The sequence below is a fragment of the Coturnix japonica genome, chromosome 23, assembly GCF_054131305.1.
Source record: "Coturnix japonica strain WE chromosome 23, WE-NBRP24, whole genome shotgun sequence".
Taxonomy (NCBI): domain Eukaryota; kingdom Metazoa; phylum Chordata; class Aves; order Galliformes; family Phasianidae; genus Coturnix; species Coturnix japonica.
The window spans coordinates 5,281,442-5,294,983 of record NC_140685.1 but is presented as its reverse complement, the minus strand read 5'-3'; the positions used below and the strand labels follow the sequence as shown (position 1 = coordinate 5,294,983).

The following is a 13,542-nucleotide window of genomic DNA, read 5'->3' as shown; positions in this document are numbered from 1 at the left end:
CGCCTCCCCCCCATTGCCCCCCGTTACCCCCATTGCTCCCCATTATCCCCCCCATTACACCCCGTTACCCCCCACCCCTTATCGGCCGTTCCGTGTCCCAAAGCTTTATTGGAAAAGTACAAAGCTCGCACCAACGACCCCAACCCACCTCCAACCCCCCCCCCCCGGCCCGGGTCCAGCCCGAGCCCCGCTCAGCCCCGCTGTGCCGCCCCGCTGTGCCGCCCCGTCCCCATCAGTCCATGGTGGCGGCCTGGAGAAGCTCCACCAGCTCCTTGTACTCGGGGTCGATCAGGTCCGACGGCTTCTCCCCGTCGTCCGTGGTGGCCTCCATGCTGGCCCCCAGCGACAGCAGGTACCTGCGGGAGCGACACCGTCAGCCCCGAACCGGGCGGCTCCGAACCCGGCCCGGTGCCCACGGCCGCCCCCACCTGGCGATGTCGGCGTGCCCGTCGCTGCACGCCATGTGTAGGGGCGTCCAGCCGTTCTCGTCCCTCTGCTGGATGTCGGCTCCGTACTTGACCAGCAGTTTGACGCAGTCCAGGTTCCCCGTGAGCACCGCTTGGTGCAGGGCGGCCATGCCTGCGGGGCGAGGGATGGGTTGGTTGGCACTGGGTAGGAGCGGGGCCATAAAGCCTCGGGATTGGGGAGAAGCCCGAGGAACTGAGTGGCTGCCACAGGTTCCTGTTCTTACACCGTATGTTACCCTACGAGGAGGTGCGGCAGCTCTCTCCCCTGTATCTGAGGCCCCGCTGAGCCCACGGCCTGGCCCTGTCTCCCCCAGGACACCCACCCTGTGCTGCCCAAAGCTCCTTCCCGAGCAGTGCATGAGGCAATCAGTTACACGGGGGAAGCGTGGGTCATTTGAGATCATGCTTCTGTGGCCATGTGACAGCAGATGTCAAAGCCGAGCACACCAAAGAGACAAATTCTGGGCTCTGCACCAGCCTGTTTGGTTCAAGGCATTCCATAAACAGTTCTGAGCGAGGCTGGGCACAAACATAACACAGTGCCTTCCCATAAACATTAATTCCACAAGGCCACAGATCCGTGCCTGTGATAGAGCAGTGTTTGTGAGCCACAGCTGGAGCCAGGGACAAAATAGTGCCTCACTTCTCCTCTCTCCTACCCCACAACCAGGGTAGAAGATGAGAGCCCCACTGCCTGGCCCCGAACTCCACATGCCCACCCACCTACTCGCTCTTTGCCTGCATTCCTGCTCCTGCTCTGGGTCACACCACTGATTGGTGTGTGGGTGCGCTGCTGTGCCTGGCTTGTTTCCCCCTTCCTACAACACACACTGATCTGCTGTGGGGAGATGCTGGGGCAGTGATGCAGGGCTCTCTCAGGCCCTGCTGGCAATGGTTAAGGGCAGAACTGCTCACAATGGAAGGAAAACTCTTTGATTCCAACCAGCACGCTGCTATGGGCAGCCCGGAGCCAAGCTGTGTCCGCACCGCTCCCAGCACATTATGACAGTGCACAGCTCCCAGCACTCACCAGAGGGGTAGATGGTGTCCAGAGCCACTTTCCTGGCACGTATGAACCTCCCCACCTGCTCCAGGTCCCCCTGCCTGATGTGGTCCTGAAAGACGACGTCGTTGGGGAAGTGAACCGTACGTGAAGCTCTCAGTCTCTGACGATACCGACTGTACCGGAGCATTGAGGATGGGAAATAGTCCTTCATGCTGCCCGCAGCCCTGGGATGCTGTGCAGGAATGTGGAGGCTGCACAACAGCTGTGTGGGCAGTGCTCAGCCCGTGCTGCTCTCACAGCACCGCTTTCTTCTCTCCGTCTCAGTCCCGTCTCTGCTGGGAGGTGCGATGGATCCCGGCCCTGCTGTCAGCAGCCACTGAACCTGCAGGAGGTGGCAACAGCCTTGTGCCACTCTGGACCCAGGACTGCGGGTTCTCTGGGTGCATGGTGTTATATAGGCTCTGCGGGCTATTTTGGGGATGTGCAGCTCATGCTGCTTACTCTGATACTTGGTAATTGAGCCGCCCAGGCTGGAGCTTCCCACTTTTGGGCAGTGGTTGGTGTCTCGTCTTACCACCCACCTGTTGATGTGCCCATCCAAGGGGTCAAACCTGCTGCTCCGCATGAACAGCCCTCCAGAGGAGCTCAGAACTTCCAGCAGCAAGTCCTCACATACACAGCAGCATGCCAGGGGTAGGACACAAATGCAATCACTGGGTGAAGGGAGCCAGCTGCTTGTGTGTGATGGTGCCAAGTACACTCAGAGCTAAGTCACTTCCCTGTAGTTACATCAGCTGACCTGCAAGGGAGCAGTATGAGCTGTGCTTCCCAGCACGATCGCAGCACGGAGCACAGCCAGGCCAGGAGAACACCAACAGCATATGGGCGCCATGAGTGACCTGAGGACTGAGGTGCTGCTGGTGATGCAAACAAGAGCTGCATGGTGACAGCCTGTGGTCCAGCTTCAAACCTGGAATTGGCTGCTACGTGACAGTGGGCTTCTACTAAACAGCTTCAGAACAATAGTACCACCAGCACACAGCTGCTATGGTCATTAAAGGCCTGAAACAGGACATTGATGATGAGATAAATCTTTCAGATCAGCCAAGGGCTCAAAGAACTGCTCCTCCATCCTTGTTACCATCACACTACAGTGATTTTGTGCTGCTTTTGATGTGGCCTGCCCAGACAACCCAGCTATGCAGCACATCAGGATGGATTCCTGCCCCACTTTAAGAGTCACAGAGCATTCATTCTGCACTGCTGCAGCTCAACCTTCTACCAAACTCCTGCCAGGTCAGCCCGTCTCACACCTGAGAAGCTTCTGCTGCAGCTGCCATCTTCTGGCTGAGACACTGATCTCTGCTCAGCAGTGCTTTGCACCACACAACAGGAGGCCCAACCATCTGCTGTAGACAGAAGGCTCTCAGCCTGCTGTCTGAGAACAGCAGCAAGTTGTATACACAAGATGACTCCAACAGAGTCTTGCTCTGCCAAGAGCAGCCCAAGTGCATGAGAAAGCCCCTTTGCCCTGAGTAAATCTGTAAGCAATCCAGCTCCACTCCAGAGCTCGGCCTTGTTTACGCTTCTACTGGCTCCCCAAAATTGACCTTTCTGAACTGATTCCTAGCCAGGAACATTCCCATAGAACTTCCTAAGGGTCTTTTGCCCCTCCACCCCCAAATTTAACACAGCTTTCTTATTCAGAGCCATTACAAACATGTGGCATCACCTGTCAGCAGGCCCAGTACTGCTGCTGCTCTGAAGTTGGTGCATAACAAACCAGCACCCAGCAGTGATCAGAACCCAGCACTGCCCCACTCCGGTACAGCAAAGTTAAGCAACTGGCCCCAGCACCCTCCTGAGGTGCCCTCTAGGTTTGCTGTGACATTTTTAGCAAATTTCCCCACAAAAATATTTCCAGCAGTAAGTGAGTGCTGTGGAAATAGCAATGAGGCTCAACTAGATCATGTGAGCCTGACTAGTGGAGCTTCAGGCAGCCCCAGGTTTCCCTGTAGGCAAATTCCTTGGTTAACTGCTCAAGAGCAAAGAGGTCCCATCATCTCAAGCCAGCTGGCAGCCAGAGCAGCTTACACTCAGAGCTCCAGCCAACGCATGCTGCTAATAGAGCAGCTAGTCGTCTGCCTGCATAAACTCATTTATTGAGCACAATGTTTATCTGTTTTCATGTACAGTTAATAGAAATTGCTTCAGGCTGTTTAAGGCATCAAGTGTCACCTGCAGAATTGGATGAGCCAGGAAGTGTAACCTCCCGAAAAAGCTTATGGGTTCCCCTCCACCCCCAGCACCATAGGAAAGAACCACTCTAAAAGTTTAATCCTGTCAGATCAAGTCCAAATATTCATTAAGGGTTCCAGAAAATATTTAGAGATATAATAGTATTAAAATCTCAACTTTATTTGGCCAACAAATTCAGTTCCAATGTTATTATAAGCGGAATGCTAAGAACTAGGCCTGATGCAGGTCAGGCCTTTGAGGCACTCCCTTGTTCAAGTTCCTCCCCCAAACCCAGTAATTGCAAATTTCATGTTTCATGTGTTTTTATCAGGCCCTCCCCTACCACCCACCTACCTTCCTGGTCAACCCATTCAAAATAATGCACGGAAAGCGACTGCAAAATGGTCTCGCATTTGATCGAAAGGATGGCAGCACATCTAAGCTGGTGAGCCAGCAATGACTTCCCCGCTCAGAGGCTGCCACAGCCAGTGCACAGAATTCCACCCTTCCACATTTTGAAGTCATCTTTAAGTGTCTTAAAGCAGAAGGGAAAGGAAATGAAATGTGTAGCGAGCATGAAGAGAAGCACCTTCACTTCCACCTTCCACCAGGACTGATGCAGTCAGCCTATCGCCTCTTCCCCTACATACTTTGATTCCAGGGAAGAACAGCTTAAACAAATAAGAACCCTGACAGGTGGAGAAATCTACAGGCTTTTCAAAGGAGAAAAAAAGAAAAAGCTTTCTTGGAAGGTATTAGTGGCAATGCTCCAGAATGTCGGGCAATTAATTTCATGCTACCACTTCACAACTTGCTTCTACCCAAGAGAACAGAATACTTGAAACAAAACTGTGTACAAAAAAAGTACATCACAATAAAAAAAAAATAATGAACCCAGCTGGCTGGGCTGGCTACCAAGTGATAGATCCCTTCTTGTAAGTGAAAAGAAAGAAAGAGATAGTGAAGTGTAAAGACAAGTGAGGGTAAAGGGTTACTTTAAGAGCCAATCCCTGGATTTCCAGTCATTCACCTTCTGCTTTAAATCTTAATGGGTTTCTGACTCATTGGGCTGCGTAACAGCAACCGATTTAGTGTCTGATTTTTGGGTGATGTGGATCAGTCATCTCTTTACAATTCATCCTTCTGGATTTTTTGCTCATCATCATCACCTTCCTCTAGGTCTGTTTCTTCATCTGTCTCCAGATCCTCCAGATCCTGTATAGCACACAGAAGACAGCTATTTGTTTCTGGCCTAATTGGCAGATTCAAAACCAAATACAGTGAAATTAGAGAACTTGTTCTGTTGCTGCCATCTCAACAAGGTATCCTTAAACTTCCCGAATTCAGAACTCTTCACAGAGATCACACCTTAGAACACTGAAAGCTACTACCTGCATTTGTAATACCCTCTGCCCAGACAACTGATGAGCTGCTATCCCAATATACAGAATGTGTGATGTCCATTAGAGCGCTCAAGTTCAAGCCACTCAGCAGGCTTCTTTAAGGCCCAAGTACTCCAGCAGTCTGCACCCCAGCTATAGAGACTGCTTTTTCAAGTTTAAAGCTCTTAGTATTGGTTTATGTGCACTTGTACTTAAACATCCCAGAAAGGCTTTCTCATTTTAAGACACCCAACTCAAGCATTTTCCATAAAAGCAGTCCATTACAGGCCAGCAGTTAGCCAGGCTTCAAGTGAACAGACCAGTCACATTTTGTGGGACACTCTGGCTTACCAGCAATGCTTTCCTGCACATAATGCATACTCTGTGTTCTAGAGAACTGTATTTAGAGGATAATGATTAATTTACATTACTCACATCATCAGCTGCTGCTCCATCCTGGCCTCCACTCTCCAGGAACTTTTTGAAGCCTTCTAGTGTCCTCTCTCCATTATAGTCAATTACCTACACAGGAAAACATATCAAGATAATTGTTACGGGCACCCACAGAACCACATCCCTGGAGTGGAGAAATCTCTTTCTGAGCAACAGTTAACATGCCAAGCAAAAGGGAATTTAAAAATTCACCTTCACCCATATGAGACGAAGGAAAACAGCTCAGCCACTAGACTTCAGAGATCACTGCGAGGAGAGAATAGCCTGCAGATGAGCACACTGTCCTCTGCTGTACTTCCTCTTTTTTCACCCCAGTTCCCACTTCCCATCCCCACCAACTGTTTTCTGCAACCCACCCTCCCACAGAGAGTCTCATATGTTCTGTAGACTTGATGCATTCCACCTCTACAGAAGGGAAAGCCCTCCCACAAGCTTTTGCCCAGAAATGAACACAAGCAGACAACTAAGCATTTCTAGTGCTCCCTTGTTATTCCATCAGTAGTAAGGTCAGCTGCCTTCTTACATTTCTGCCAGAGCCTGCAGGGAAGAACTTGAGTGTGGGAAAGCTGTGAATTTTCACTGCCTCTACTTCATTGGCTGTGGAATCCATCTTGGCAATGACAATGTTCTCATGGTCCTTGTAGGTCTCTCCCAGCTTGTCCCAGATAGGAGCCAGCTGCTTACAGTGACCACACCAGGGGGCATCTGTTAATTAACAAAAGATACTGCTAGCACCAACAATCTGATGAGTTAACATCACTTAAACCCCACAACAGACAACCAAGTTCACACATGTATTTATCAACTGATGCCTCTGTGGTTTGGATTCTGCACCATTCTTCCCAGTCATGGAGAATTTTACAACTCCTTTCGTTCCATTTACTTGCAAACAGATAATGAAAACTACTTACAGAACTCCACAAAGACATTCTTATTCTCATCAAAAGCAACTTCCTCAAAATTCTTCCCAACAAGAACTTTGACAGGCTGCTTGTCCCAGTCTTCAGGGAGATCCTGGCTCATCAGGTGAGGCTGGAGTAAGAAGTAAAATTTAGTGACTCAGTCTGCTGTACAGCTACTAGAAATGCATAAATATATATATATATATATATCTCACAGACAGGAAAACCTGAGTCTAACCATACCCCAAAGTGCCTCAGACTCTAAATCAGATGAAGCTTTCTGTTTCGGTTATAGAAATTTTACTTCCCTCCCTTAATAAATGGGGGAATTGGTGCTTACGCATGGGGAGAACTGCAGATTAGCTCTGATAGAATATTGCTGTTAGTGTTATTCTCACAGCACTGAGGTCTGTTGGCAGAAGGAACAGCCAGATAAAAAACCCAACTGCCCTAAGAAGCAGGAAGAGCAGATAGCACTTGTACTAGGCACCATATGTAACCCCCTATAAGTCTTCATGGTCCAGCTGTTTGACCCTGCTTCCTAGTTTAAAGCCTGCTAGATATTCTACATGTTAGTTGGAAAGATCTCCTCTATGTAACTCTTCACAGATAGCATTTTTTCAGTGCTTGCCTGGCCAGTACGTTTAGCACCAGCAGCATTCTTCTTACCTTGATCTTGCCCTCCAGGAATTTATTACAGAATTCCTTGATCTTGTCAGCTGTGAGTTCATCTGACTCAGGTTTGTATTTGGTCATTTCTTCTTCTAGTGTTATCAAACGTACAGCTGGACATTCTTCTTTCTTCAGGCCAAAAAACTCCAGAATCCTTTGATTATCACTATGGTCGCTGTCTATGAAGATGAACAGGATCTTTGGAGGGAAAAAAAGGCAAAGTGGTAAAGACCTTTTGATTAATTACACTTCCCACTCACATACATTCATCACTCGTGCACACACCTGCAATACAGTCAACACATAGTCCAAGAAATCCATCTTACCTTCCCTTTGAAGTTTCCTGCTGCAGCCTTAAAGTTGTCCAATTTCCCTTCATAATCAGACACGCTTTTTGGTAAGAACAGCAGAATGTGAGTCTTGATCTCTCCTCCAAAGATTTTAGGAGCAGTCTAGGGAATAAAACACTGATCTGAAAACAAAGCTTGGCCCTACTAGGTCATACAAGTACTACAGGACTGCTTTGAATGGCAAGCTCATACCTCCTTTCCCTGCATTCTTCCCTCACTCAACTCAGTTTTACCATAAGCAGTTACACCTCTCAAACAAGCACCAGCTCCAGGATAAAACAGCACACAACCCATATTTCTAATGTCACAGTGAGTTTCATGGCTACGGAAAGGTCTCACATCCAAACACCCACCTGTTCAGTGAACTCTATGACCAGAGGCAACTGATTAGACTTGATGAAGGTCAGCAAATTATCTTTTGTAAGATCACCTTCAAAGTTGTTACGTCCTTCATCGAACTGAAAAACAGATATTCTTACATTAGAACACTTCTATATTCTGTACATCCTCTTTCAAGAAATGAATACATTCACATCAGAATTGCTACCTCAATGATCTCGGCTGCACTGGAGCAGCTTTCTGTCTCTTAATGTCACCACACTTACAGTGTCTGGATCAACACACTCTTCCTCCCAGCACATAAAGTCCCACATCACCTCCAAGTGAGCAGCAACAAGACATTTAACCTTTACCTTCACACTGTTTTACACAGTCACGAAACTATTTGTGAGACAGGTCACTAAGAACTCTTAATAGCTGCCTTAAAGCATTGCTGAAGGCATTAGGCAAACCAGTGAGGAGCTACCAGAGCTGGGACAGCATTCAGCTTTGGAGTTAAGAGTACACATTAACCAGACAGCGCTATGACAAGGCTGACAGCAAAACCCACCGTGCTGTGGAATTAAATAGCAGTTTACTCAGCAATAGCAGTTTACTCAGCTCTGCAGGGGAGGTTCAGCCTCTATTGTTAGAGACAGCAACACATGTTTAATACATGCATTGCACTACAGGTGCCAAATTCTTTTTTTATATTAGGACAACACCTGTATGCCTGCCCAGGATTCTCAGAACTTGCTCTGGCAACCTGAAAATGGAACAGCTTTAGAACAGCATCAAGGTTAAAGAAGGTGTGCAGAACAGCAAAAAATAGCTCTCAAGTTACTGGCAGAAACAAGACAGAGGGGCTGAGAGAAAGTTCTGTTGAAGGAATTACAACCACAGGTGAAAAGCACAAAACACTTTAATTAGTATGAAGTTACTTCCCAGAGCACTGTATGCCTTGACACCTTTAGAACAGCTGAGGGTCTTTTAGAGTTTGGATTTTGCAGCACCTGGGGCTTATGCTGCCTCAGGAGCTGCCTTTCAGAACAAGGTTCCTCCCTCTCCCAACACACAACGTAGAAGCTGCCACAAGCAGAGTTTCACACATACCCAATTTAACTATACCGATGTGAAATACAGCTTGAGAATTTCTTTCCTTTTAAAATGGTGCTGCTACCTGGGAATCTCATGAAAGTATTAGAAGCCGTAACAGAACTCAGAAGCTAAGTGTTAGAAAAATAACACCAAATCAAATCTGCACCAATCCATTTCCTTGCTGGAAGTGCTGGTTGCATCCCAGCTGCTGAATACACCTTCAGTGCCACACCAATCCGAGGAAACTCTGGCTTAGAGAGTACAGGCTTCTAATACCGTAACGGTAATAACTACAATTTCACATTTACAGTGCAATGAAACATCCTATTCCAGCTGAAGAAAAAAAGGCTCATTAAATCCCTCAGCCTGGCTTCAGTCAAACAGGTCAGAGTGACAACTGTGATTAGGTTACAGATTTAATCAGTCTGAAGCCAAAGCAGCTTTCCATCCTACCTTGCTGTATCCAAGCATGTAATGCCACCACATCTAAGGAACCTCAACTTGTCTTCTCAGACTTAGAATTTTATCCCCATGACTTGGATTTTCATTGGTGAAAGATATCAATAAATTTATTTCTCACCCCACAGACTACCAGTATCCCCTTGATATAATCCAATGGCTCCAACCTCATCAGCTGAAACTGTAAATCCTCTTAGGAACTTCACCATAATCACCATGCAGTGAAATTTGCAGCAACCAAAGAGAACAAGTCTTGGAAGCAGCAGGGATCAATAACAGGTGTGTTTAAAGCAACTCTAAGCCATAATCAAACAAGATACTGTGGCAAGTCACCAAATCTTGCTTGTCACCCTGCTTAAAAGCCACCAAAGTTCAGTGAAGGGTGGGGGACACAGGGCACTGTAACAGCTATAGCTATAAACATATTAAAGATCATGTTGCTCATCCTGTTGCTCATTCCTGCACCAAATCCAGATACTCCAGAAACAAAAGTGAGAGTGAAGAAATCTTTTGGATGCAAAGTCCAGCAGCTTCCTGAAGGTAACACATGGCCAGGGGACTGATAAGGCTGCCCTCTACCGAGCGAGGACCTCACCCCGACTACTGTGCCCTGCCAAGGGACTCAGGGCTCTACTACCCCAGAACATGGCTGAAGGATCTGCCCCTCATCCTCCACCCAGGCTCTGAAATCTGGAAGTGGCTCAACAAACAGCAGAAAATCTTTCAGGTTCATTCAGGAGCATCCTGATTTGGATCAAACTCTATTTAGATTAAATACTGTGGTGTATGAGCTATTGGGTACCTTCTTGAAAAGGACCACTCCATCTTGGCTAAGCTGGTACTTGGAGAAGACGTCAGCGCTGGAAGAAATCCCAAAAGGAATGTCATCCACGGATTCTGCTGCCAACAAAAACTCCTTCGCAGCATCTGATGTCACATCCTGGAGAATAAAGGAAGGTGTTTCATACAGAACGTGTTGAGCTACAGCGTAAACATCCCAGAGCTCAACAGCCAGAGAACTTGAAGATCAAGTAATGCAGGACAGAAACATTTCACAACTTATGAGCCTTCCTCAGCTGTCGAGGGCAGAAAGTAGGGAAGGTCTCAAGAATACATGAGAGCCTCTTGAATGGAAACAAACCCTACCTTAAAGAAACCAATCACAACCACTTCACTGGAATCAACCAATGTCTCTGCTGCAGCAACATCTGTCAGGGTAGTGGCAGCTGGTCCCGTGCGCTTCTTCAGCCAGCTGACAATATCATCTGCTTCTCTGCCAGCTACAGCACAAAGATAAGAAACACCGATTCACTTCTGCCTCAGATTCCAAGCACACAACCCTGTAAGTTCCCAGCATTAGGCTGACAGCTCGCAAAGAGCTGAGACACCATTTACACAACTGCTCCTTTCACTCCCAGCGTAATCAAGTCCCCCCATTAGTGTGAAGTCAAGGGGCAAGGCCTCTCAGGAGCCTATTGTTCCCACAGCTGCTCCAGTCCCAGCATGTTTTAAGCTCCGAGCAGCAGCACAGCTCTCCTCCATGAGCCCAGCACAAAGACACGCACCTTCTTCTGAGCTCCCCACACCCTCAGATACCAGATACGTACAGCTCAGTATTGCCATAACTCCCACCGCAGTCACCCCTTTGTCACCCGCTCCGTTCAGCCCCTCACCCACCTCCCCCTCACTCCCACTTTTCAAGCCTGTGCCATGAAGCCTCGTACCGGCCCCCACCCCCCGTGTCCGCTTCCCCCCCCGGCCGCCCCGCCCGGCCCCACGGACCTTTGTCCGCCCCCGTCGCGGTGCCGCGGCGCCACGTGCACGAGTGAACGGAGCAAGGGCCGCTGCCACGTCGCCGCCGTGGCCGCTCACCTGTGTACTCGCGGGGCGCGGCCTTATCCCCGTTACGGAAGAACTTGATGGTGGGGTACCCGCGCACACCGAACTGCTGCGCCAGCTCCGCCTCCTCCGTGGCGTCCACCTTGGCCAGCCGGATCTCGGAACCCTCCGCCTTCAGCTGCGCCGCCGCCTTCGCGTACTCGGGGGCCAAGGCCTTGCAGTGCCCGCACCACGGAGCGTCTGCGGGGCGGTCAGTCAGTCAGTCGGGCTGCGGGCACGGCCTAGCGCACGGCCCGGCCCAGCCCACCTCACAACCCACCTCACAACCCACCTCAGGGCCCACCCGTCCCGTCCCGTCCCGCACTCACAGAACTCCACGAGCAGGTGCCGATGAGCCGCCAAGGCCTGCTCGAAGTTGGCGGCCCGCAGCACCAGGACGCCGTCCTCCTCCTCAATGGACTCGGCGCTGCCGAGCGGCGGCACGATGCAGAGCAGCGCGATGATGGCGCCGAGCCGCAGCACGGCCATGGCGGACACACACGGGACGGGCCGCGACGGGCGTGCGGTGACCGGCGCCGCCTCCCTTATAAACCCGCCTCCCGCCGCCGCCGCGCCCCATTGGTCGCGCCGCTCTGGCGCCGCCGCCGCTTGTCATTGGCTGGGTGCGGCGCCTTGGAGGCCGCGCGGCTCCTATTGGTCGGCGTGTCGGGCTCGCCCCCCGCCCGCAGTCGCGGATTGGCCGTCGGCCTCACTTCGTTCCCTCGGTCTGCTATTGGTCTTCTTCTCCGTAGCGTCGCACGCCATTGGCTGGCGGCTCTGTCTCGCGCGGCCGTTTGCCGTCGAACGTGGCAGTTGGGCGGTCCGGGTGGGGGACAGTGCGCATGCGCAACGGGAACAGAGCGTGGTGGATTCTGACTGGGCCGCGTCCGCCGCGAACCGGAAGTGGAAGCGCCTCTTCCTGTGCGCGCCTCCCCGGGTGGGGCTGCGTGCGGCACGTGACGCAGCGCGGGCGGGTGGGGGCTGGGCCTGGTGTCGTGTGTAGGCCGCGTTACGAGCGGGGACCCGACGGGTGTCGGGAGCACGAGGGGCAGCCCCGGTGGGCAGGAGCCAGGAGCTCCTCGGCTCAGCACGGAGCTCGGCTGCCACGCCCGGCCCCGTGGAGAACGTGAGCGGCCTTTGGCTGCGGTGTTGGCAGCGGGGCTGCCCGCTGATAACGGCCGGAGCTGGATGACGAGCTGCTCGGTGCTTATCGGGATCTAAAGGGCAGCGCTGCCATCAGCTGTGCCCTGCAACGGGACAAGGGGCAACGGGCAGAAGGAAACCCGGAATGTTCCACATTAACGGGAGAAATGCCTGATGTGGGTGCAGCAGGTTGTAGGGTCCGTTTGGAGCTGTTCAAACCCACCTGGATGTTCTTTGTGCAACCTGCTGTAGGGAACCTGCCTTAGGAAGGGGCTGGACCTGCACACATCACATCCAACCCCATGGTTCTGTTGGCACCTGGCAGCAGCTCACAGGGCTGCAGGTACGGACATGCCAAGCAGCCAGGGTGGGGAATGGGCTGCAGCAGAAAACAATCCCACACCTGCTCATACTTGGCTGCCTCAGAGCCTGGCTGCTTCCATGTGCAAGAGAGCGTTTGGCAGCCCCTGACCTGAGCAAACGGCTCATTGTCTACAAGCAGGGCTCTATGGGCTCATTATCGACAAGCAGGGCTCTATGGGGATGCTTCTGCTGCAGGGGCCGGGCTGTGAACTGAGCCAACTCCTGCCAGAGCATCATCACCTGGTGCTGGCAGGGGCGAGTTGTGCAGCAGCCAAGGAGAAGCAGCAGTTCTGCTGCCAGTCGTCTTTGGGCACGAGGCACTGAGCCACCACCATGTTGCCACACGTCAGCTGTGCCAGCGGGGCCCATGTGCAGATGCAGTGTTTGCTGAGCTGTGCTGACGAGGCAAAGCAACGCTGACATCTTGAAGGTGCTGCAGCCCTCTTGTTCTCAGTGGGGATCTTTCCTCATGCAATGCAGCATCCTGTCCTTACACCCACCTTCGAGCTTTCTACAAACAGTCCGTTCCTCTCAGTTGAAAAAAATCTGTTTAAATGTCCCTGTCCTACAATGCCTACAGAAATAAGGTTGCACAGATAGGGCACTGTCTGTACACATGGCAGCATGTTTCCTCTGATGTCTTGTTACTGCTGGGACTGTAATCTGGAACTGAATGCTCCCTGAACCAGGCAGCACCACGGCTTTCCAGCACTGCTGAGACATTAATTAATAAGTTCCATTTCCTTCAGGTATCTCAGGCTGCCATTGGAGCAGATGCATGTGAACCCAGCCACACCTGCAGCACTCAGCTCT

The 13,542-nt window shown here is 51.0% G+C and overlaps 2 protein-coding genes across 2 annotated transcripts; both read right to left on the bottom strand.

Annotated features, from left to right (window-relative positions):
* Positions 1-185: 185 nt before the first annotated feature.
* On the bottom strand, positions 186-4,272 carry PPP1R27 (protein phosphatase 1 regulatory subunit 27). The gene is made up of 3 exons (XM_015879895.3): positions 1,498-4,272; positions 429-579; positions 186-356 (listed from the first exon to the last, which is right to left on the bottom strand). Exons 1-3 carry the CDS (start codon positions 1,682-1,684, stop codon positions 233-235), a joined length of 462 nt encoding a protein of 153 aa, XP_015735381.1. The 5' UTR covers positions 1,685-4,272; the 3' UTR covers positions 186-232.
* On the bottom strand, positions 3,871-11,746 carry P4HB (prolyl 4-hydroxylase subunit beta). Its single transcript, XM_015879890.2, has 11 exons — positions 11,553-11,746; positions 11,218-11,424; positions 10,492-10,625; positions 10,148-10,285; positions 7,824-7,928; positions 7,447-7,572; positions 7,118-7,318; positions 6,458-6,578; positions 6,070-6,251; positions 5,529-5,615; positions 3,871-4,926 (listed from the first exon to the last, which is right to left on the bottom strand). The coding sequence occupies exons 1-11, from the start codon at positions 11,710-11,712 to the stop codon at positions 4,840-4,842; spliced, it is 1,548 nt and encodes a 515-aa protein (XP_015735376.2). The 5' UTR covers positions 11,713-11,746; the 3' UTR covers positions 3,871-4,839.
* Positions 11,747-13,542: the final 1,796 nt, after the last annotated feature.

Bases quoted from the DNA above. Each gene is read 5' to 3' on its own strand.
- P4HB (XM_015879890.2), bottom strand. From the start codon at position 11,712: ATGGCCGTGCTGCGGCTCGGCGCCATCATCGCGCTGCTCTGCATCGTG. The intron at 11,425-11,552 runs GTGAGTGCGGGA...ACCGCCCCGCAG, and splicing joins GCACCTGCTCGTGGAGTTCT to ACGCTCCGTGGTGCGGGCAC. The intron at 5,616-6,069 runs GTAAGAAGGCAG...TTTCCTGTGTAG, and splicing joins CTGCAGGCTCTGGCAGAAAT to GTAATTGACTATAATGGAGA.
- PPP1R27 (XM_015879895.3), bottom strand. From the start codon at position 1,684: ATGAAGGACTATTTCCCATCCTCAATGCTCCGGTACAGTCGGTATCGT. The intron at 580-1,497 runs GTGAGTGCTGGG...CTCGCCCCGCAG, and splicing joins GGACACCATCTACCCCTCTG to GCATGGCCGCCCTGCACCAA. The intron at 357-428 runs GTGGGGGCGGCC...TCGCTCCCGCAG, and splicing joins GGGCACGCCGACATCGCCAG to GTACCTGCTGTCGCTGGGGG.